This window comes from Triturus cristatus, chromosome 11, assembly GCF_964204655.1.
Source record: "Triturus cristatus chromosome 11, aTriCri1.1, whole genome shotgun sequence".
NCBI classification, from domain to species: Eukaryota; Metazoa; Chordata; class Amphibia; order Caudata; family Salamandridae; genus Triturus; species Triturus cristatus.
The window spans coordinates 1,063,990,036-1,064,015,273 of NC_140594.1; the positions used below are offsets into that span (position 1 = coordinate 1,063,990,036).

A 25,238-nucleotide genomic window follows, 5' to 3' on the forward strand; every position below is an offset into this window, starting at 1 on the left:
CCAGTCCTCTTACCTTCCAATGGAGAAGCCATAAAGGGATATCTGTTGTCACTTCGTTGAGGTTATAACAAAATGGTATGTATTCATTACAATACCTCTCACTCCCAAATCACGCTCCCACACCTATAGTAATGTACACAAAACTGAACAAAGGACATCTTTCTTGCATGCTGCATGAAAGAGTACACATAGATACTAGCTACTAAAACCATAACTCTCACTCAAGCTGACGGACAGCCATAGGTGTTTCATGAGCATCCTATTTAGTTGCCTTACAGATGTCCTAGAGACAGTTTTTTCCATCTGTTCACAATAGTGATTTAACTAAGAGCTTAAAATTGGTCCTTAATTGGATTGTATCTGGCTCAAAAGCCAGAAAAATAATTAATCTACCTCTCAGTGAAGGTAGATAACCACAGTCAGTACCAGCTGTTCAGATCACATCAGTAAGTTGAGAGGTGCAACTGAGTGGCCTAGCTATTCAGCAGGTGAAACCTAGATTCTTCCTATAAGACTGGCCTCAGAAGGAGAGAAGAGTGAGATCCTGACACCAGATGTAAGTCATACCCCATCCTCAGGAAGAAACATAAGCCTAGGTATAGAACCCTTAGGCAAAATCCTAAAAGGATGACTTCCCTCCCTTTCCTTCTGTAACATATGTTTCTTATCTCTCACTCCTCATTCCTCTGATCGTGCTAACTTCTTTGGTGGCTAAATAGCAAAGCTATACTCAACATCATTGTGCTTGTGGTGTTGGGTATAGCTTCTATAATCTTGTCTTTCTGATCTTATCCTAATGCTACTAACATTTTAAAGGTAAGCAAAATTATTCAGACCTAAAGGAAAGTCTAATTTGCAGAATATTGTCAGATAGGCTATAATCAAAACAGTGGACTACAAGATTCTTAAGGAGGGCCACACCCTATGTAGGTGTTCTACAACCCTCCAAGAACTGCCGTGGAAAGCAATCAAGAGCAAAATCAACCTATCTCATCACCTCTGACTGGACTGCTGTAATGTCCATTGATACCTGAGGATTACAAAATAATGGTGTGCTCATTAAAGTGGCCACCAGTGTACTTCAGACAGCTCACTAGAATTGCATAAATGGAAACTATCAATCCTGGGAAGGTCTGCACCCTTATGCAGCCCTTCACTGTAGTCCTGCTACTCAATTTAATGAAAGGTGCAAGGTATCCGAGGAGGGCACCCTCAGCAACACATAAGAATCACCATAATATAGCATAATGAATTCTTTATTTCTCTTACCTTGGTGGCATACTTTGAGCAGTGAGACCTCAGGCCACCTATGCTTTGAGGAGGGGATTCATGCTGCGATCTATCGCAACAGCTTTTTAGTTAACTTAAGAAGGAAACCTACCAGCCCTGGATGCTTGCCTGAGAGAAGGCTCTGGTTCTTAGGACAGATTTCAGACAAGTACTGGATTTGAAAGATTGCATTATTTCATGCCAGGGTATCTTGAACAGAAGGCAGTGGCCTATGCAATCTATGAAAGCGCAAATATGTTTTTTCAGCATCTGTACGTCCAACCTTTTTTAACTAAATACTGCCCTAAGAAGATTGGGCTTATGGGGCTTAAGGACCCTTAAAGTCCAGCAGGTTATTATGGTCGGAGACCTCTGCTGATGATCTTATAATGAGGTGAATGCACAGATGAGATGGGACTGCAGCTAACCCAGAACTAGGGGTGGCCAAAGCAGGTAAAACCCACTGGTTTGTTAAAATTCTCCGGAAGAGCTAAATTGGCCTACAAAAATGAACAAATTCTGCAAACAAAATGGGAGATTTTGCAGTTCAGTTCTTGTGGGTCTCCCTGGCAAAACAAGGTTGCAGGAGAAACCTGAGATGGCCCAAACAAGACACACGGGCCCGATTCACAAAAGTAATCTGAGACAAAATCCTAACTTTACGACTTTCGGTATTCACAAAAGGCATTTAGTAGTAGTAAAGTTAGGATTCCTAACTTCACTGCTTCTGAACTGAGACAAAGTCCGAACTTTACGACTTTCGGTATTCACAAAAGGCATTTAGCAGTAGTAAAGTTAGAAATCCTAACTTTACTCCTCCTAAATGCCTTTTGTGAATACCGAAAGTCGTAAAGTTAGGATTTTGTCTCAGATTACTTTTGTGAATTAGGTCCTACTTTGCATTGTCTTTGTGGTTCTTACTGGACCTTGTTCCTCAGGCAAGAACCACACAAAGTAGCCACAAAAAAAACAAAAGCAGTCTGTTGCCAGTTTGTGAACCTTTTTTCTTTAGTTGTTGTTGGAAGCACTTTTTATAGAATTTTGTTGAAATTCACATCCACATACAGAAAAATAAAAAAGAAATCGCCTTCCATCATCTGCTTTCCAAGACCATACTGCTGGGTTTTCTCAAGACTTTCATGCATTTCCTGCACCTTATTGCCAGATCTTCGACTGTGTTTGTATGTCAATCCTATGTTGTCCTCATGGATCCTCCTATGCTGTTGAGGCATCCACAAAGGTGCAGGACAGGCCCTGGGTCTTGTTTTATGGTTTGATCAATTCTCTCTCTAAATCAATAATTTCCCCTGCCAGGCTTTCCTTTGAATAGTTCAGAATCCAGAACTACTCTGACCCTAAGTCTCTCATGCCATGGTGGTGTACTTGGAAGGATGTGGGCTGGCGAGGGCCCTGTCTCACAGCCCCTCCCCCAAATGACCATTCACCATTGATTTATGTCTACTTACTGCTCTCCATGGGAAATGAGATTATGTGACATCCAATGCTGATATTCTCCACCAGAAGCAAGAGGTATTCTCTACTGTCCCTAAACAAGGGACCTGGCACTGTTAGTATCTAGGGAGCTCCATGACACCGATGAAAGATAACCACGTCTAGCAGGGCTGGTCAACTTATTTCAGCTCAGGGTGAATTCAGGGGCGTAGCTATCAATAGTGCAGCAGCTGTGGTAGCATCAGTCCCAGGGATCTGGGGGTCCACTGCACCACAACGCTAGCTGTTTTGTTAATACCAAACCAGGTGATAGCGGGCCCAATTTCCTTGCTTGCATTAGGGTCCATGGCACTCCTACTTCACCACTAGTTTCATGTTTAGCCATAAACCTCCCTGGTTCACTCAAGGCTGGGAACCTATCTCATTGATACAGACAGTCAAGAAAGGGCCTTTTGGGATTATTGTTTGCCATTATGACGTCTACGTAGAAAGGGGAGGGGCCTCAGCAAGCGGAGAGTTTTACTGGAGAGCATGAGGATTTTTGGGAATGGGATACCTCTCTGGTGAGTTGAACACATCTCTGAGACACAGGGACTAGGAAGGGGATGAGGGAGTAAAGTCCATTCTTGGTAGGAATAAGCCACTCTCAACACCCTTAGCGGGGCAGTCAAAAGTAAATAAACTGCCTACACCTCTGCAATGCACTGCTTCATTTCATAAACACGTTTTGACATGTTGGTAATTTAAAGTTTTAATATAGTAAGAAAATTATTTGATTGTAGAAACAACCTTTTGCCACATATTTCTAAATTCGGAACATATTTATGCAAATCCTGGCAAATTTCCATTGAAAGAGAGGACATGCTTTTCATTTCTGCTCTGCTGGTGTCAGGAGCCCCCTGCTGAATGCCCTCTGCCTTTTTGTTCCCATGAGAGACCCCTCTGACAGGTAGGCTGCCTCTGTCACTTGCCTAAATGTGCACTGAAGATGCTGATCAGAAAATCTATAAATAAACACTTCTTCTGGTTTACAGACTTGGCTGTTTGAAAGAGGTGTCAAGGATGACCTTGGAGGGATCTCTTAAGCTGTCTAAGGAATTGAAAATAAGAAATGCTTGTCACACAAATCTCAGTTATAAAGTGACAAGTACTAATTCTACAATGCTGGTACCATATTTTTCAAAATACACTTAAAGCTAAATACAGTTACCATCCTTTTTCATTTTGTATGTTATGTTATGTCAGTTTTCTTCCTTAGAATTGGTTGTGGGCAGGGTGTTCACCATTTTCAGGCACACACATATATATCATAGTCAACAACACAATCAAGTCCTCTGACTTTATGTGATCTACAGAAAAAGAGCTTACAGAAGTACTACTGACCAATGGGCTTAGGCTAAAACAGTTTTTTCTGTGTTTTCTTCAATTTATTCCAGAAGGGGCATATTCACAACAGAATGGAGAATCGTGGCGTTAAGCAAACATTGCTAATGCCACGCATCTCCATCCTGAAAATACAGGGATGTGCCATATTTACAAGAATGCAGTGCACCCCTGCATTTCCCCTAGCGCTGGCGCAGAGGTCAGCTGCCTAGCGCCAGCGCAGGCTTCCTTGAACCATAGTGCAAGGATGTCTGGATTGGGGGAAATTATTGTTTATGTGCAGGAAAGTCTCACTTCCTGCACATAAACAATCATTCATGGCGTTTTGAAACTTCTATGTGTGCTGCCTCATGCAACACATATAGGAGTTGCAAAACTTCATTTATTTTTTGATTGTTTATGTGCAAGAAGGGAGACCTTCCTGCACATAAACAATCATAGGCAATTTTCTGTTTCTATGTGTACTGCACAAGGCAGCAAACATGGAAACAGCAAAAATGAGGAGAAATAAAGCATTTCTCCTCGTTTTGCCTGTTTAAGACAAGATTTTTCCTGGTCTTAATTTTGGTGCTGCCTCCTATTTACACCTCCCTTGTAAATAGGAGGAAGCATCAAAATCAATCGAAATCAATGGGTGTAGCTGAGTGTAGCGTGAAAGGGTGTCTTATTTACAAGGCAGCGTTAAGCCGCGTGAAGTGGCTTAACGCTGCCTTGTAAATAAGGCGAAGCCCCTATCGCCATCACGTCAATGAAAGTGACGTTGTGGTGGCATTAGGGGCTTGTAAATATGCCAGCCGCAGGACGTGCAGGTAACAGCGGTGGGGCGGTGGGGCCACGTGGGGAATGATTTCGAGGGACGATGCAGAAGGGAAAAGTAATTATTTATTTAATTTTTCCTCTGCATCGTCCCTCGCAATCCCCCCACTCCGCCCCACCCCTGTTACCTGCACGAACCACGGATGAAATATGCTCCTACGTTTGGTGGAACTCAGTTCTTGATTTGTAATGAATAAGTACAGGGGTCCAAAGTTTTTCTTTGAAGACCCCCGCCTTCGCTTGACTGCTCCACACCAGGGCGCCATGCTCGTTAATAAATCTCAAGCCTCTTTCTTACACCACGCTACACTTCAACTCTCTTTATCTCAATCTTGCAGGTTTTTTCATCCCTCTTTTCTCTCGTTGCCACTGAGTTTTTATTGTTCTCTTCCTCCTCTTTAATCTTTTTTGTCTTTGCCGCTCTGGCTTTGTGTCAATGTCTTATAAGGGAAAATGAGTGCAGATCGCGCCACCTGCAACCATGTAACCACCTGCACAAATTAATGGTGATCCTGAGGGGCCACAGTGCTTGTTTTCTATTTGCTAAGAAGAAATTATTTACAATTTATTGCTTATTCTGTTCATTTCCTTCTCCGTTTCAGATAAAGGATGGGAGGGGTGTAGGGGGGATGTCTAGAAATAGAAACACCAGGAAGCACTGAAGCGGAACGTGCATAAAATAATAATCATTAAACACACAGAGTAACTCCAGGAGCCATCATCTTTTCAGGCTGCTAGACAAGTGTAAAGCTAATTCTCAACAATATGGAGCTTAGGGGGTCAATAGGCAGGTCGCCCTCCACTCATAAACTGTACACAAAACAAGACCTGCCCGGTAAAAACTTTTTATTTTTATTAGCACAGTGAACACGTTATAGTCAGCGACCCTAGCTCTTTCAAAGCTGTTGTATTTAATACTGCATGTGCGGCAAATTTTTGCCATTCACCAACCGGGTCTGATGTCACTTGCTATTTGAAAGAAGATTCCTACGTGTCTAAATATTTGTGAAAGTGTTTCCCTAATAATCTGTCTCCCAAATAATATATACAAGGAAGAGAGCTAGACAGAACCAAATAGTTGTGGTACCTGTTCAAAAACCACAGAGATAGAAAAAAGGTGAGAAGGGACTGGCAGTGCCTCACGGAAGTAACCCCAACGAGGATACGCAGACAGGTACTCGCCTGCTACCTCACGTTCTCATCATAGGCAACTGCCGCCCAAAAAGGAAAAAAAGGGAATAAATCAAGCAACCTCAAATCAATCCCAAAAACTGGTGTCTAGTGAAACTTATATTCTAATTTGTATCTGTTTTCAAAAAATAATAATAAAAGTGTCGACCCAAGGAAGGAAGACTGAGTCTGATCAGAACCCACGTCAATCCGAGTTAAAACCGAGCAAGACTACACTGGCTGCATGATTCTTTATTCTGTGCTGTGTGTCTGCTCATTAAAACCAACATGTTTCGTTGCCTGTTTAAATTAGCGGCAACTTCTTCAGGGCTAGGGTCGACTGGCCTCTCTGCGTTGCTAGTTCAGACCAGTAATCTATCTGTCTGCACCTGAGGGAAACACAATTAAAAAACACATTCAGCTTTTCACCCATATTGCTCATATGGGTCCTTCATACATACATGAAAGCGATTTGTATCTTCGCTAACTTGCTTAAACAAGACGGTGCCTGCAACACCTTTGACATTCATATTTACCGTGAAGATTGCTCTCGTTCAGCATACCTCAACCATTCGTATAGGTAGGTGTGTGCTACATCCAATAATCCTGGACTGCTTGCCCAGTGGCCGCGGATTCGCGTTTCTAAAAGGCACAGAAACACATCCAGTTGTTACACACATAGACCGGGAAGTTACAGCCCCCACTGCTTGTGTGACTGCTGTCACCTATGCTGACGCTCGTTGCATCGTTACTACAGGCTGCTACTGGTGTTTACCACCTATTGTTGCGTCCCCGATATGTGTTACTTTCGTGCATAGTCTGATGTACTCTGAGCCCCCGCTCTGCTCCCGCACATCCAGCCTCCTCCCTGCAATTAACACTGATGTCTCACATTCAAAGCTAGTGAATCAGCAGGATCCCAGTATTGCCGATTCTTTGGTAACTTCCGCCCACCATGAGGGGAACCCCTATGTCTATAGGTAACCCGCTAGTAGGTGTTGGGTCAAATAATAGAGTCCGCAAGTTTCTATCCTCAATATACAGCCTGAGTTCCATCTCACCTCGTCAGCCCTCCAGTCCGGATGCTACTCGACCTTCATCACGGGCTGGACAACTACTTCCCATTTAAATACGTACCTCGCGCTGCCTGCGCGCATGCGTGGATGTATATTGAAGTCATCGGCGGCCATGTTGTGTAAACCGCCGTGGCTGCCTGAGCTGCGCCTTGTGTATACTGCTTCACTATCACGCTAAGCTTACTTTGGGTATTGCTTAATTACTGTGTGTTCGCCCGGCAGAATTATAATAACTAGTAACTGCACAGTTGGTATGTATTGTGTTTATTTAGTTACTATCAGTTTGTATAGACTTATTCATTTATTAAAACAACACACGCTGGTGGTCAATGTATGATTTAAATCACCCATAAGCTGTATCAGATGAACTGCTATGAGGGTGTTGAAGTGCTGAGGGAGCTGCTCAAATCAATAAGAGATCTAAATCCAACTTGCGGAAATGAATACCCAATTGCTCGCATATGGACACCTGACAAAGATGGTTTAGCAGGGAAGGTGTGTTAGTGAATGGGCTATTGGTTCAGTACCTTGTGCCACTCAATGTAATCATTTAGACCCTGTTGGTCCGCTTTCTCTTGGAAAATCCAGCGTGCCTCCTTGGTTATTAATCTGGCTTCCATATTATGGAGGTCCCCCATTACCCGCTCCAATACAACCCAGCATAGATCTTTCGGGCTATGTCGGGCCGTCAAGAAATGTTGGACCAATTTCGTGGTTAATTTACCCACCCGGATGGAACTGAGGTGTTCTTGTACTCTGACCTTCACTTTGCGTGTAGTAAGGCCGATATAGTGAAGGCCACAGGGACACGTCAGTCTATAAATGACGTTGCTCGTATTGCAGTTGCTAAACATGTTCAGATACCATGTTTTGCCTCCTGCTAGAGTGACACTTTTTGTTGATGTAGTAAGTTCACATACTGTGCATCCGCCACATTGATAGTGTCCTGGCCGAATCCCTGTTTCCTTAATCTCACACTTGGGTCGTGAATGCACTAGACGGTTTCGTAGATTGGTAGATCGCTTAAAAGCAAAACGGGGTTGAGGCATAATCATGGTGGTGGTGTTCAACAAGGGCCAATGTTTCCTAATCACCTGTCTGATTTGGGTGGACAAGGGGCCAAAGGTAGTAACCACAGAGATACAGTCCCCTTTAGTCTTGGGTGTCCTCTCCAAGAGGGCAGCTCGGGGAGTATTCAAGGCTCTTTTTTTGGCCTGTTTGATGACCTTAGTCGGGTACGCTCGTTCCTCCAATTTGCAGGACAAGACACCTGCTTGTTCGACAAAATCCTCAGTGGATGAGCAGTTCCTGCGGTATCGCAAGAATTGCCCTACAGGCAGGTTGTCCCTCAGGGCCCTGGGGTGGTAAGATCTGTAATGCAAGAGGGAATTCTTGTCAGTTGGTTTCTGATGGACATTGGTGGCAAGTTTGTGATTCGCCACTCTAATGTCTAGATCCAAGTAGGTAGCTGTTGTACTGCTTATTGTCCAGGTGAATTTAAGACAATCATCAAGGCTATAAAGCCAATGGAGAAACCTATCTAGGTCAAACTCGGAACCCGTCCAAATACATAACACATCGTCAATATATCCCTTCCAGAGAGCTATGTTCCTCTGGAAGGGATTGGTGTTATGTAAGATGTGGTTAGTCTCAAATTGGCCCACGTAGATACATGCCAGGCTGGGGGCGAATATAGCCCCCATTGAAGTCCCGGACACTTGCAGGTATAGCTGGACCTTATAGGCAAAGAAGTTTTTTGTCAAGGCTAGTTTAACACATTGAAGTACAAAGGTTTGGGGGACATCATAGAACCATTCGCATTCCCCCAGGGCGCGGGCTGCTGCCACCAGCGTTGCTTCCTGGGGGATGCTAGTATATAACGATTCTATGTCGATCGTGACTAGGAATTGATGTTCAGGATCAAACACGATGTCATCCAAGATTTTTAAAACATCTGTAGTGTCCTGTACAAAAGAGGGTTGAGTAATAACACATTCCCTCAGAAAAAAGTCTGCATATTGAGATAGTGGTTCCAAAACAGATTGGATCCCCGAGACTATGGGGCGTCCCGGAGGGGGCCTCTGTGCTTTATGGGATTTTTGGAACAATATAGAAGGCAGGTATCCTAGGTTTCTCATTGATCAAAAAGTCTGCTTCCTTTGCTGTTAGCCACTTCTTCTCTTTTGCCTCAGCGACCATTTTGTGAATGTCGTCTGTAGATTTTTGGTTGGGTCTCTCATCAAGGGTTGGTAATTATGGCGCACATCTAGCAATCTAGCCACCTCAGCTTCATAATCTGAAGTGTTTAGCACTACCACCGCTCCACCCTTATCAGCAGGCTTAATAGTGATGTTACAGTTCTGCTGAAGGGAGTGTACTGCTAGCCAGTCAGCCTGTGTCATGTTGCTACAGCTATAACCCTGTCGTTGTTCTTCCAGAGTGGTTATATCCTGCATTATTTTCTGTTCAAAAACAAGGACCTCAGGGCCGATGGAATGGTTGGGTGGGCAGAATTGTGATGGTCGTCGCAAATTAGTTGAGAATAAGGAAGGGGCCTCTGCTTCCTTCCCGGTCTATGTGTGTAACAACTGGATGTGTTTCTGTGCCTTTTAGAAACGCGAATCCGCGGCCACTGGGCAAGCAGTCCAGGATTATTGGATGTAGCACACACCTACCTATACGAATGGTTGAGGTATGCTGAACGAGAGCAATCTTCACGGTAAATATGAATGTCAAAGGTGTTGCAGGCACCGTCTTGTTTAAGCAAGTTAGCGAAGATACAAATCGCTTTCATGTATGTATGAAGGACCCATATGAGCAATATGGGTGAAAAGCTGAATGTGTTTTTTAATTGTGTTTCCCTCAGGTGCAGACAGATAGATTACTGGTCTGAACTAGCAACGCAGAGAGGCCAGTCGACCCTAGCCCTGAAGAAGTTGCCGCTAATTTAAACAGGCAACGAAACATGTTGGTTTTAATGAGCAGACACACAGCACAGAATAAAGAATCATGCAGCCAGTGTAGTCTTGCTCGGTTTTAACTCGGATTGACGTGGGTCCTGATCAGACTCAGTCTTCCTTCCTTGGGTCGACACTTTTATTATTATTTTTTGAACACAGATACAAATTAGAATATAAGTTTCACTAGACACCAGTTTTTGGGATTGATTTGAGGTTGCTTGATTTATTCCCTTTTTTTCCTTTTTGGGCGGCAGTTGCCTATGATGAGAACGTGAGGTAGCAGGCGAGTACCTGTCTGCGTATCCTCGTTGGGGTTACTTCCGTGAGGCACTGCCAGTCCCTTCTCACCTTTTTTCTATCTCTGTGGTTTTTGAACAGGTACCACAACTATTTGGTTCTGTCTAGCTCTCTTCCTTGTATATATTATTTGGGAGACAGATTATTAGGGAAACACTTTCACAAATATTTAGACACGTAGGAATCTTCTTTCAAATAGCAAGTGACATCAGACCCGGTTGGTGAATGGCAAAAATTTGCCGCGCATGCAGTATTAAATACAACAGCTTTGAAAGAGCTAGGGTCACTGACTATAACGTGTTCACTGTGCTAATAAAAATAAAAAGTTTTCCTTCGAAACGCGTCGACGCTTCTATATAGCCACACATTTTGGTGTATAAACATTTCCCTAGATACATAAATACTAGATGAGATCAGTGTTTATGTGATTAAATAGATTCACTGTTGGAGGGAGGGCCACCGGGTAGTCGGGGAGACTATTCCGGGCACCTTCCTACCGCAAAGGTATAGCCGAGTGCCGCTGAGAAGCCCCCTCGGGGAGGTCCTTCTCCTATGATCGTACTAGGCCCAGTAACACCACCACACAGGACTCAATAGCGGTTGCAAGATTAGATTCATTATCGGCAGTAATACGGGCAATATTTACAGAGGGATCGAGGGATCCTATCAGAGTCTCAATGTTCGTTAAGAGGATAGGGTAGCGGGACAGTCTTAGTACCAACCAGGTACGGGAGGGCTCTGTGCCAGACCTTGGATGCTGGTCTCAGAGCGGCTCGGACGTGAAGAGCCGCGACGGCGTCTGCAGGGCTCGGATGGTAGTTCCGCTTAGGTCGAGCCGCGACACGGTCAGCAGGGCTCTGGTGGTAGGTCCGCTTCGGTCGAGCCGCGACGAGGTCAGCTGGGCTCAGGTGGTAAGGTTCAACAAGGTCGGGCCGCGACAGCGTCAGCAGGGCCCCAAAGGTTCGTGAAGGTCTTTAAGCACGGGGGAGCCGCGACGTCGTCAGCAGGGCTCAAGTGGTGGTTCAGGGTGAGTCTTCTTCCGTAGGGTCAGCCGCGATCCGATCAGCAGGGCTCTTGACTCCAGGATACAACTCCTGCCCTGTTGTCCGGTCGCCCCAGATATAGGACGGGAGCCCTTTGATGTCCGGACACTTGCGCCCGGAGGGGGCGGAGAGGCCGGGTAGGGAGCGGCCAGACGCCCAGCAGGAGAGGCGCCAGGCCCCAGAGAGCTGTGGGGCGGTCACACCCAGGTGTGGAGAGACGGTTGGGGGTCCCATCGATACTGCCCTCCGCCGCGAGTGGGAAGGGCTCACGTGGTATCCCCCGGGCCAGGGGTTGGCGTCTCGATGTCGGGCCTCGCTGGGACCGAGGCCGGGTAGAGCAGGGTCATACAGATGGTCACGTGGAGTGACGTGCAATCCAAGATGGAGGAGTCCCGATGTGCATGGGACCTCGTGCGGCTTAGCGCGGGGAAACAGGACCACGCCACGAGGCCGGCTCCCACATTCACCAACTGTGGCAAAGGATGACAAAGGGGAATGTCTAGGTAGTATACTCTCATGTATAATATGCTGTTGCTTTAGGAGGTGGTTTTAAACATTGAGTGCATTGTAATTGTTTTACTGTTTTTATAAAATTGTATGTTACTGTGGGCATTCTCAGAAATAAATTGCCGTGGTGAAATTTTTAAACATTGTTACACTAATTTGTAATATTTGTGCCAATACGCAACAAACCCAGTGTGAGACTTGTGTGACCTTTTGGACCTGGATGAAAGAGAAGCAGAATGTGAGTGAGGACGAAAGTGTGGTTGATTAATTTCCCCAGAGGACATTCTTGTGTGTTCATGTTGTAACCAAGTTCTGGGCGCTCTGATGCACGTAATGGATTTTTCCACCTGGGTGGAATGTCGCCACATTGCCATTAATTAGTTAAGAAAATAATTCCCAGCATTAAAGCCGAAGCAATAAGAGATTACTCAAGGAAATCCCGTTCCACCCATTGAGGGCAGATACAGAAGATGTTTGTGTGTTATGTCCCACCTTCCGTCATTCTTAGACAACATTACAGTGTGGTACAATTTTTTTACCTGCCCAGTCACATCTTGCTGGTGGTACCCTAGTCGGTTAGAGGATATGTATCGGCTAGTTGGTGGATGGGATGGGTGATGGCCCCTGTGATGGTGTTTGCTGTCGGCTTCCCTTGACATGCTCAATGGTGGGCCTCAACAAAGGTCGGTCTACTTGGGTTGTTTTCCCTTACAGGAGGGTTCTCAAAAGTCGGTCCTGGAGGGCCGGACCTTTGCAAGATATGTAGCATATCCACATTTAGATAAATGTAGTTATCTTAAAAATCTGGCAATGATCCGGTCCTCCAGGACCGCCTTTGGAGAACGCTGCCTGCAAGTGCAACATAATCTGTATTTAATTGTTGGCAGTGTAATGGGGTTGACCACGTTTGCACGTCATTATGATAAACAATGGCCACTCTATACCGCCAGGATGTATAGGCAGTGACATAACGCAAACTGATGCCCCCCTCTTTCACAGCATATGATGGGGGCCCCTGGGTATCCCTTATCTCACAGATATTCTTTGTATTGGGGCCCCCTGAAGGGTTTGGGACTCATAGTGTAGTTGGGGATATCACCGAGTAGGACACATTATGCATCCATCATTGAAAGGTGAATACTAATCATAACTAAACTTTATAAGGCTTGGTACCACAACTAACAATGGCCAGGGTGGATTTACTTTAAGGTAAATTGCCTATAATGACCCCCGAACCGATCCAGAAGAAGAGTAGAGTACATTATTTAGAGGGCCACCACGACTCTCCTCACTTCCCCGTGAAGAGCCATGCTTCCAGCAGCCAACAAATATTGTTAAATTAGGAAGCATTACCAAACAGAGTTTTAACTATAATGCATTTCTGTACACTTCTAGTAACCCGCTTTATATACATGCACACTATTTTACTATTTTTACCACCACGATTTTTTCTAGCATAAAGTGCATTGCAATAGATATGAGAAAATGCATAATTTATCTCAACAAATATTTATTAGGCTAAATTGAATACAAATGGTGGATCCTGTAAAATGGAACCAGTGAATTTGCATCGCCAGGAGTAGTGCTTCTGGACATGCAAGAGATTGTCTGTAGCTGATTGCCAAACCATTAATTTTGTTAATTTGATTCTAATTTATTCTAGTGAGGTCTGAACTATTTGTTCAGCTCAGACCTATGATAATAATTTGATTTAATGAACTTTAAAAATGAAGAGATTTGACATATGGTCAGCTTCCAGCAGCATCTTTTCTTTCCCTCTAGCTACAGAATTATGATGTTGGTGGTACCCAGGGGAGGCTGATCTCAGTAAGAATCTGGCCCACAGGTAGAACACACTGCGCATGCCTAAGACAGCGGAACAGGATTCAAAATGCCATCCATCTGCATTAGCGTGCCTTCGTGTTCCTGCCAATACCTAGAGCGGAAATGTCCCTTTGTGCAAGGCCAGCTTGTACCGCAGACACCACACACCATGAATTAGCAATGAAGACAGATGCTCCACTAATGGATGCTTGTATGCCAATGCCGCCTGCTTCAAACAGCTAATAAGCCAATGTTTCCAACATTAGCCACACTCCTAAACACAAGCCATTGTTCTGTTGGAGTTCACCGCATAAGAACAGCTGAAAATAAAGTACAGCTAACCAACTGAGCTTTGGCATGAAAGTGAAATATGATTAGTTTGACCATGTGAGGTATGGCGCTCAAATTATGTGGATAATATAAGTACTTCAAGGGGATTTCAGCCATGTCTCTTCATCCATTGGTCTGTCGTTGTTTCGTTCATGTTTGCTTTTAATCCAATGCAGCATAGAGCATGGGGCAATGGGTCAGAATACTACTAGCTAATTTCACTTTGAGCAACGACATATTACTCTTTCACTAAGAGCACATTCGGCTGCAATGTGGTTTCCTCCAGTGCCACTGTTTTTGTTTTTACTTTATTATTGCTTTAGTTTTGCCTTTGCGTTCAGACCCTGATGTGATAGCATGCCGCTTTCTACCAGCTCTCCATGTTTTTGAAGTGAGCAGAGGGCATATTCCAGGTTCATCTGTTCCTGCCTCCTAATGGTGTTGTAATTTCCTTTTGGAGTGGCTTTTGTTTATTTCACAGCTACCATTTCACAGCATAAAAGATTGTATACATTAATCAATCAATCAGGAATGTAGAGCATGGCTACGTCACCCGTGAGGGTCTCGAGGCACTGTCAGATAGTGCTGCCTATTCTCCTATTGGTTGAACATCCATGTCTTGAGTTCGTTCATGAATTGCTGGAGCGATGGTGAGAGTCTGAGCTGCGGGGGAGGGGGTGTTACAGGTCGTGGCCACCAGATAAGAGAAGGAGTGGCCTCTGCTGTTTCTCTGGTGAATGCGACAGGTGGCACCTAGGACAAGGTTTCCGGATCCGAGATTCCTGGTTGGCTGGTGTAAGTGTCACACAATGGTTGAGGTACACGGGTCCATCGTTGGGTAGCACCTTGTATGCAGGTTGAGTATCTTGTACTGGCATCTCTTCACGACTGAAAGCCACTGGAATATCCTGAGGTGAGGGGTTGGTGCGTCTTTCTGAGAAGGTCGAGGCTGAGCCTGGCCACTGTGTTCTGGATCGTCTGGAGTATCTTCATGAGTTGGGCTGTTATTCCTTCATTGAGGGAGTTGCCATAGTCGAGTCTGCTGGTGACAAGAGCCTGCGTGACAGTGCACCTGGTGTTGGTCGGAAGCCATCTGAAAACCTTCCTGGGCTTGTGGAGCATGAGGAATCAGACAGTGGAGAGGGCGCATACTTGCTTCTCTTAATGGATAGCTGTCTGTCAAAGATAATGCTGAGGTTGTGGGCATGTTCAGTGAGTATCTGGGTTAATCCCGGCTCTGGGGACCACCATTCAATGTTCCAGTGTGTCCTTGCCTTTCCCAAAGATGAGTACTTCTGTCTTGTTGGTGTTGCGTTTGAGACAATTGTTGTTCATCCAGTCAGCAACATCTTTCATGCATCTTTGGAACTTGTCTTTGATGGTTCTTGAATTGTTAGTCAGAGAGAGGATGAGTTGGGTGTCGTTAGCATAGGAGATGATGTTGAGTCCATAGTTTTTGACGATGGTGGCCAGGGAGGTAATGTATGTGTTGGAGAGGGTTGGTCTGAGGGTTGAGCCTTGATGTACCCCACAGGTGGTGTTCTTGTGGATAGAGGAGTAGGGAGGGAGGATGATTTTCTGCGTTCTTCCTGTGAGGTATGATGCGATTCACTTGAGGGTTGCTCCTTGGATTCTGCTCTGGTGGTGCCTCTTGATCAGAGTGTGGTGGGATACAGTGTCTAAAGCTGCTGAGAGGTCGAGAAGGATGAGGGTCACTGTTTTTTCCTGGTCTAGCAGCATTCAGATGTCATTTGTGGCTGCTACTAGAGCTGTCTTGGTGCTATGGTTTGTTCTGAAGCCGGATTGGGAGGGGACCAGGAGGTCGTGGGCCTCCAGATGTCTGTTGAGCTGGATATTGATTGCCTACTCAATGACTTTGGTTGGGAAGGGGAGCAAAGAGATGGGACTGTAGTTCTTCAGTACTTCTGGGTCCGTGGATGGCTTCTTCAGCATGGGCTTCACGTTGGCGTGTTTCCACTTCTTGGAGAAGTGGGCTGTGGTGATCAAGGAGTTAAGGACCTTGGTAAGTTCTTTGCTGATGGGTTGAGTGCCGAGGTTGAAAGCGTGGTGGGGACAGGGGTCTGCAGGGGCGCCAGAGTGAATGGATCTCGTGATGGTCGCCGTTTCCTTCTTGGTGAGGGTGCCACAAAATGAGCTTGTGTGGGTGGGCGTCAGTCGTTGTGAGGAAGTTGATGCTGTCTGTGGCTGGGGGTTGGTGTGCAAAGTCTTGGTAGGTGATGTTAACTTTGTTGTGGAAAAAGTCCGCCAGGGTGTCGTAGAGATCTGCTGCGGGGGGGGGGGGGGTGAATTCCTTGACTATGTTGAAAAGTTCCTTGCAGTTGTCATTGAGGCCGGTGGATAGGTTGGTCTTCTTGGAGTTTCTGGCATGCTTTACAAGCAAGCGTGCAATGATCAGTATGTACTTGATCTCTCCAGTTGTGTTGGTGCAGGTCTTGCTTACATCTGCATCTGTTCTTTATAAAATTACTATTTTTTTTAATGCACACAATTAAGTGCATTTAGAACCGCACTCCTGTATGTCAAGCTGGTAATTTTTTTAATAGGGGAGTACAGTTATACTTGTAAACCAATTTAGTCAGTATGTCCTTCTTGCATGGCATTCTATCCTGATTTCAGTGCTCCTGAATATCATGCTCATATAGACATTCAACAATGGCCTCTACCCTGCAGGGTTTTGTGTCCTTGTTCCAGACATTAATACCATCACTTGCTAGCCTGTCCATCAGAACAGACACTCTTAAATTTAGTGTTTTGCTTCTCGTGCCACGTTGGCAAATGCAATTCACATTGTCACATTTTTTTAATGCATAATTTCCTTTAAAGGCACGTATCATAACATATTCTCCTATAGCCACCGAATGCTTCAAAATCCATTGACATACCATTCGGCAAAAAGCAGCAGCAAGCAAATTCAGTTCAAATAAGACCACACCAATACTCTGTACACCAGCCTGATGAATGAACAACCAAGCCACCAGCCAAATGTCAAGAATCTAATGTCGCGTCTTATCATAGGGCCAGAGGAGTGAAGTTACTTAGCGAAATACTCAGGGTGGTGCTTTAACTTTCTGCAACAGAGAATGAACAACTAACTAACGAAAAGTTTGGGATTTTATTGTGTGATTTACCCCCTTATTCAGACACTAAGGTGTCCATTGCAAGTGGCTCATGATTCTCTAACCAACTGGTGGAGGGATTTGCAATTTTTATTTATGGATTTCAGGTTCAGCAGAAACATTGCCAGTCTGAAGGTTTTTACCTGAGCATTTCGAAATGCCCAGGTAAAATAAATCACCGACATTTGAGAAAAACATGCAGGAATGAGCGAGCAAGTACTGAGTTCACCATGTTATTCCCCATTATTCTGTGTCTGACAGTAATCCCACTCTCCAGGATTACAAATGCCCATGGGATTGGAAATTCTGGGGAGAGGCATGAAGAGGACACTAGTATGGAATCCTACAATGATCCTTTATGTCTAGTATAGCACTTTTACAAATGCTCTTATGAGAATCAAAATGAATTAGACCTTCTTGTCCTAAATTTCATAACCCTCTCTATTGTTCCCATTTCTGTCAGGCTCGATTGACCAGAGAACACCGAATGGGCAGTGCGCATCTCTCCAGGAATCATTCGTTGGAGGAGGAATTTGAAAGAGCAAAGGCAGCGGTTGAGGTATTGTCTCCTAATAATGCTGCACACATCCAGTCATTTCATTTACCAAATACTACATGTGCCAAAAACTGCTAATCCAGGTGGAAATTATATCAGATTTTAGTGATTTCAAGCAATTGAGTTTTAATGCATTGCAATGGCGAATGGGTCCCATACAATCTTTGTGAGGCTACTCCAGGTTTAAGAGCACTTGTTACAATAAGATTCATCCTAATTCAGAGCTACAATCATTTCTCATCCCCCGGTGATGGTAACCTATTTGTGGAACGACCAATGGACGACGCGCCTCATTGTCTATCGAATTGTCTGTTGGTGATAATGATTTAGATCAGTAGCGCTTTAAATCTGTGCACCAAAGAGTCTCCATTCTTGATCTCATCATCTCCTGATATAGCAAATTTCTGGTAGAGGATTCTCTTGAAATCACCTTTGCCATCAAATTGACAAAATAAGAACAGGTCATGATGATTTGTCATTTCAAGGTATCAAAAGAAAGACATCTCTGAGCTAACCTCAAAATATCCTTATCCCTAGCTTCCCAAGGATAACACTGTAATTGACAAATTCTGTCATAAACTATTACATGATATGATACTATGTCTGATATTTCTGACGACATTGCCAACATGGCCCTCGAAAGACAAAAATATAAGAAATCTGGTTAGTGGTTCTCAGCCAAACTATCAGCAGAAATTAAGCCTGTGATGTTAAAAATAGACATTCATATTCCTCTCCACCCCAAAGGAGACCAGAAAATATAACACAAAAACAACTAGTAGGATTATGCGAAGTTGTTTAAATCACAGGATATAAAAGCAAAACATCATCCCCAAAAACTGGAAAATGTCAATGATGCGTCAGGCAAAAATATATCCTAAGACAGTAAAACAATGTAATGCAGCTGAAGAATGCACATGCCACTATCTACATTCTCGTAAGACAAATATCCAACAGATTGAAATGGAAAATGCAGGCACCTCCTAAACCCACCCCATATTTCCTATTCAGCACAACCACCAGGGGTGTAGCTTAAGGGGGGTGTTTGTGGTGTTACACCCCCCCAGTAAATATATTTTATGGCAAATAGTTGGGTCCATGTGTTTCTTTCCACTGCCCCTTAGGCCTCTCTCATGCACCCTGCTTGTCATACACTGTATTTAAACATTATATGCCAGCCTGATTTTCGGAAGATCTGAAGCTCAAACCCCCCCCCCCCCCTCCAATGCCTTCAAATCTTACTAACCAAGCTACGCCCCTGAAAACCATTCATAGCTTGGTCTTGTCCTTACTTCTGTTCATACTGAATGAAAACTAAAACCACTGTTTATATCAAACTCTGAAACTATCTCTCTGAACCCTCCCTATCCCCATCCCAAGGCCCTTGTCTAGGCTGGTTCTCACCACCTTTGCCCATATCAGGTCAAACTTTTTAGCTCCTTCCTCTCACAGGGCAAACTCTCATTCCCTCTTAGAAACCTAGCAGGTCAACCCTCGCCTCAAAAAGTCTGATCCTAGTGACCAAATCTTTTCCAATCTATTACAACCCCCTCTCTCCTGGCAAAAAATATTGACAGCTGTTTATCCAAACAAGTGAAAAATACTCAGTCTCCTTTGTGGTCACTACTCTGGGTTCAGAGAAGGTTGCAACTCTGAGATAGTTCCCTTTATCATTGCTGATCATGCTCTTCACATACTAGGCATACCACGTAAACAACTAAACCATCTCATCAATGAATCTGATTTCAAGTCAGTGGTACTATCAATGATTGATTATGGAAATTTTTTACGGTTTGGGCTCCCTCACTCAGTCTAGCCCCCCCTAAAATCTGTAATACATACAGAAGAAAGATTGGAACCTGCCATTATGACTGTGTTACTCTTATATTGCATTTGATAAATTGGCTCCTGGTTGAGAATAGATGTATTCTTAAGACAGTCTTCTTCCTTTCCAAATCCAACCACCTTAGCTCTCCAAAAGACGTACCCCTAAACTGATCATTTCAGGTAGGGAATGTTCAGTATGTAGGAAAGGTTGCCCCAAACCTCCTTGCTTTAAATAACAAAGATTGTGCCCCCTCTACCTGGAACTCAATTCTTCTTATGTACAAAAAGTTCCTCCTTCCTCTTTTTCAAGAAAGAGCTAAAGGTCTTTCTGTTTAACATGTAAGTCACATATAGTGCATAACCTTGGAGTCTGCATTATTCTCGCCATACAGCTTGACTCCAAGATTCCTTCGGAAATCTGTTTCCTGTCATTGTATCCATGTTTCAAATTACTTTTAATTGTTAACACTTTTTTAATGTATATAGAGTTATTATTTTAGGTTTGCGCTATAAAAAGCTGCAAATAAAATAATTTAATCAGATGTTTGAAGTATTCATGTCCCATGTTTTAGACATTGATAAAGATACAGCATTCATCAGACTAGGCCACCTCACTGTTAGCAACTGATCAAAACTGACTATCATGAATGCCCTTCCATCACTTCAAGCACACTCAGACAGCTCAATACAATCAAGGCTTCCAGCTCTGCACAAAAGGGGATTTACAAAAGATGCAAATTCAGTTGTTATTTTTAAAATTGAGGAAAACATCCACAAAATTGTGATAAAAGGTCTGTGGAATTGTTACAAATAAAAACAGAATATCCCTGCTTCACATCAAGTAGTCAGAGAGGTGATTAATAGTCAAAAGGCTGATTTCTGAAGAATGCTTTGCATAAGAAGCCAATCAGAGAAATGTTTCTCTTTGAAAGGTATTTGAAATCCTCTCTCTTTATCAGGTATTTCATATACTCAAGTTGATGTGCAATATTATGCGAGATTGCCTCGGTGTTATTTTTTCTTGATTTGTCTAGTGTTTGCATATAATTATGAAACACTTGAGAGGTTTCTTTCATAGTTGACTGGCGGTTTGATGCAAGATCTATTGTCAAAGACCACTAAATAATGTTTTACAAGTGCATCAAATAAAAATATTAGCATACACCCTTTATTTCCAGAATGTACTTCTGCTTAGAATGAAAATAATACTTTTGAACCTTTATAGTCATTTATTGTACTGTAAAATAATCCATCTACGTTCATTATTTTCCCAGCTGTCTGCTGTTTACAACTATGTATTGTTCACTTCTGCTGATGACTGAGACCTGTTCAATATACCAGAGTCAAATGTGCTCTACAAAATTACCCAGCTTTTATCAACCAAAATCCAGCTCCTTCTATTGTGTGCCTGAATTGACTTGGTCAGAGTTCCAGGATGCCACTCACGTCAGCAATATGAATACAAGGCATCTATTATAACGTCAGAGACTGCTGTAGTGGGCTGTACCAGCCATTTAAGGCCTCTTGGGCTCAGGTCTTTAACAAGGGAGCGGGCCTTTAATGGTCGGTAGAGCCTGCTACGGACGTCTCTAAGGCCATTAAAACATTACACCCCTAGAGGGAAGAATGTTGTAATTTATAAAAGAAAGTCCGCCCAAGGGGGTTGAAGTCCCCTCAGGCTCCGTGAGGCCTTTGTTAAACATTGGAATGCTAATACTCTGGGCTTCTACCGGCCATTAGAAGCCCGGGGCACTCCATCGTTTTTAATGGAGCGCTCAACATTCCGATGTTCTAATTCTGCTTCTCAGCTGTTGGTTATGACTACTTTGCTTCATGATAAGTCACACTCAGAGTTTCTCCCATTCATTCAGCCTAGAGGCTGCTCTATAAATCTGACAGTTTTTGCCACAGATTGAATGACTTATTTTAAACTGGGAACCTTAAAGAAGATGTGCTGCTGAACTGGTGAACTGGCAACCAGTGATGTTCACACCATGGTTGAGAAACAGGATCGCATTTCTTAAGGCCATGTTTCAGACAGACAAGAAAGTTCTGAATTAATGGTAGTTTGTTGATCAACACTGCTGATACACCTAAATGGAGGGATAACTTCAGATGACACAAATGGAAGGCTATTTTGAGAAGCATCGCCTGAAAAAAATTGACAGAAACTGCCACAATAATCTGGACAACCAGAAAAATATCATTTACTGATCTAAATCTCAGCTTTTTTGAAAGATGATTTTAACTGAGGCAGGGCCCATAACAAGCAGTCAGGCTGAAGGGTACCAGAGGCTTTCAGTGCTGCTCATCTTTAGTGTCGCATTCTTTTTGTATTACATTTAGGAAAATGTCACTCATTAATTCGTTCATGGCCTGGAGACAGTTTCTGAATTGTGAAAAAGAGGACACCTCAGATTGATCCAAGAGGAACAAAATTTAAGTGTGGCTCAGTTTCTTTGGAAACAAATGACATTTCTTTGCTTAGAAAGTCCTTATAGCTTATATACAGATGTTATGTCTGTGCTTAGATATTACATTGCTATGCTGAGTGTCAGTTGGTGACAAATAGCAGTACAAAGCGGGCTGTTTGCATTTTATTTTTAACTTAGGCCATGTCTTCATCCATCAAACCAACGCTGAGATTCATGACATCCTCAAAAAAGTTGATGGCTGACTCACACCTGTGGGTTGACCCAGATTGTGTAGCCACGTAGTTTAGCCGGTGATGATTCTGATTATCATACGTGATAATAGCCTAGGGAAATTTTGTTTGCCCACTCTCTGATATTCCAGCTATTCTTGGTTGGTCAAGTTCATCCAACCTATTGGTAGTTGGGGAAATTGTCTACTTTTCCCTTGCAGATGAGCTCTAAAATATGCAGTGATGTTCCCCTTATACATCCAGGACATGTACCTGATAATGCAGCTAATCTCTGACCAATTTCTTATGATTCTTAAGGTAATGGTCAGTCTACAGTGATCAAGCCATCCAGCTTCAGAAGACCTGATGACAGTCTAGATTTTGTCTGGTCCTTAGATTGAAAACTAGCTTGGAGGACATTAGAGAAATAGAACCCTTAGACAGTGATCAGGGGTAGTTAGCAGTCCTGGTATTATTGGTTCTCTGATCAACCTCCACACTATGGGATTTGAGACTGTCCTGGAGAGAAGCTTACAATGTCTAGGACTCAGGGGGCTGTTAACAAGTCAGACTTCACATATGGGGTTTTTCCAGGATCATCTTTGTCCTTGTTCTTCCTTAATTGAAGTGAGCTCGCTTAGGTGCTGTGGTCAAGGCGTATGGACCAGGGTCCCAAATATATGATATATCTCGACATATGTTGTATACCCCATTTGATTGAAGATTTGGGGTAAGAACAGAGTGGGGCAGATCCATTATTCATCCATGATTGGCTAGCAGAAATCTTTTATTGAATAAGGGAGGTTTAAGGTTCTTATGGTATGAGATTCTGAAATTCTCTTGTTGGCTGTTGTAGTTTTGTACCTGGTTCCTTTTTTGTGACCTAATGTTCTTGATGACTCCCTTTTAACAACTTTCGTAGATCTTTCGGTTCTGTTTTGTACAGACCTTATTAGGTACATATTTGGAGCTCAGGGGTCTTACCGGTAAAATAAATCTTCATTATAGACTCACATAGCATGACTCTATGAGAGCCATGGTCATGTCTAGGCTGGACTACATGAATTTAGTGGCACTCCTGAATTCCAACACACAGAGACATAGAACAGACTAAATAGGGCCATTACCAGAATTTCTGTTGATTTCTTCTACACTGCAGAGAGTGCACTGTATGGAGATTCCGCCTGGAGTAGAGGGTTTCCCCACTGAGTGCAGAGATTCCACCTGGAGTGCAGATACTCCACACTCGTAACTTTACTACACTGAAGTACCTTTGTGAATCAGGCCCCACCTTTTCTGTGAGGCATAATGCCATGCACTTCAGTATTTTGTGTAATACACTTTTTGATTGCATATTACCAATAACATCCTCCATTTAGCTTGCACCTGATTCCATCACAATGTTTGGCAGCCTGATATTGTTTGGAGGCTGTAAGTGTAGGCAGGTTGTTTAGTGTTTGATGTACCACTTCCTGCTTTGGAATTATATCCATGCGCTTCCCACTCTGCTAAAAGATCTGCGCTCTCCATTTTGTTAATTCCTAAATTTCTCTGAGCCTTATGGGAAACATGGCATTGTTTGGTGGTTGAAGCAGGTTGATTGGTTGACAGCTTTGAGATTTTGCACCAGGTTTTTTAATCATCAGAGGCTACAGAAATCTCGCTACATTATGCAGGCTCAGGAATTCACCATGGCGTTTGGGATCATGTATTTGTTGGTGGGTGTAATCAGGATGTCTGGTGATTGTGGCCTAATACCACATTCTACAGCATTTTGACCTGGGCCAGATGTACGCCAGTGTATAGCGGTCACAAACAGAAAATAGGGCCATTTGTGACCGCTAAAAAGGGTTGAAGCATGTACAAAAACTCTTTAGTGAGTCGGTAACTTATTACTGACTCGCAAAATAGGGTTTGCGAGACGCCATTAGGAAGAGTCGTTCCAAGGGCATCCCTTCCTAATAGCGAGTCGCAGAGGGATGTACGATTGTTTTGCGATCGTAAATGCGATTGCAAAACAATCGCAGTTTACCACCTATTTCAAGTAGGTGGTAAGCCAGTCATAAATGAGAAGGGGTCCCTAGGAACCCTTTCCCTTTTGTGAATGCATGCGAAAATATTTTTTAAGAGTAGGCTGTGGTCCCACGGACCACCGCCTGCCCTTAAAAAATGAAAAGAAAACTTTTCATTTTATTCTTTTCCTCTAAGGAAAATGGGCTGCATTTTGAAAAAAAAGTTGCTTTATTTAAAAAGCCAACACACATTCTAGTCTACTGTCCCTGTGATTGTAGCCCATTTCCAATAGGTCGTGAATTACGACCTGCCTCATGAATATTGATGAGGCAGCTTATTTGTGACCCCGTTGGGAATCACTAAATCTGTCTGAGAGACATTAGTACATTCCGTTTTGCGAGCCTTAAAACGGAATGGTCGTTGATCTGGCCCGGTGCTTTACAGAGCATACATTACAGAGTCGTCATTACATTTCACTCACCCTTGATTTCACTTTGGCTTACAGGACCTGTGATAGATATTGTTTGGAGGTGATGTTTGTAAAGAATCTGCTTGGAGTGTGATGTTACACTGCCTGCTTCAGAATTTTTGGTCCAAGTATTTAATTGACTCCACACTGCAGAGAGCTTACATATTTTTAGCTATTTGGTGTATAAAATAACCCTGCCTGCTTCAGGATTTTTCATCAGGAAAATTATTTATTACACTTTTGAGAGAACGCACTAACTTTTATCTTGAACCTCTCTCACCTCGACTTTTAAGGAGCATTACAGTGTTTCGAGGAAGTGAGTGAGTGTAAACAGATTGTTGTGTGACATTACCCTGATGGTTTCACGGTTTTATGGCATGCCTTTTATTACTTACATATTGCAGGGAGCACTCTATGTTACCCTTGCGTCTATTTTTTAAAGGCATTTAGGGAGAGTGTAGGTGA

General features: G+C 43.4%; 1 protein-coding gene across 2 annotated transcripts in view; it reads left to right on the plus strand.

Annotated features, from left to right (window-relative positions):
* Positions 1–25,238, plus strand: part of PEX5L (peroxisomal biogenesis factor 5 like) — a 690,633-nt gene that overhangs the window by 591,353 nt on the left and 74,042 nt on the right. For both annotated transcript variants that reach the window (XM_085633878.1, XM_085633879.1), the window contains one exon: positions 17,728–17,823. In XM_085633878.1, coding sequence (XP_085490004.1) covers positions 17,728–17,823 — 96 coding nt within the window. The remainder of the gene's footprint in view (positions 1–17,727; positions 17,824–25,238) is intronic.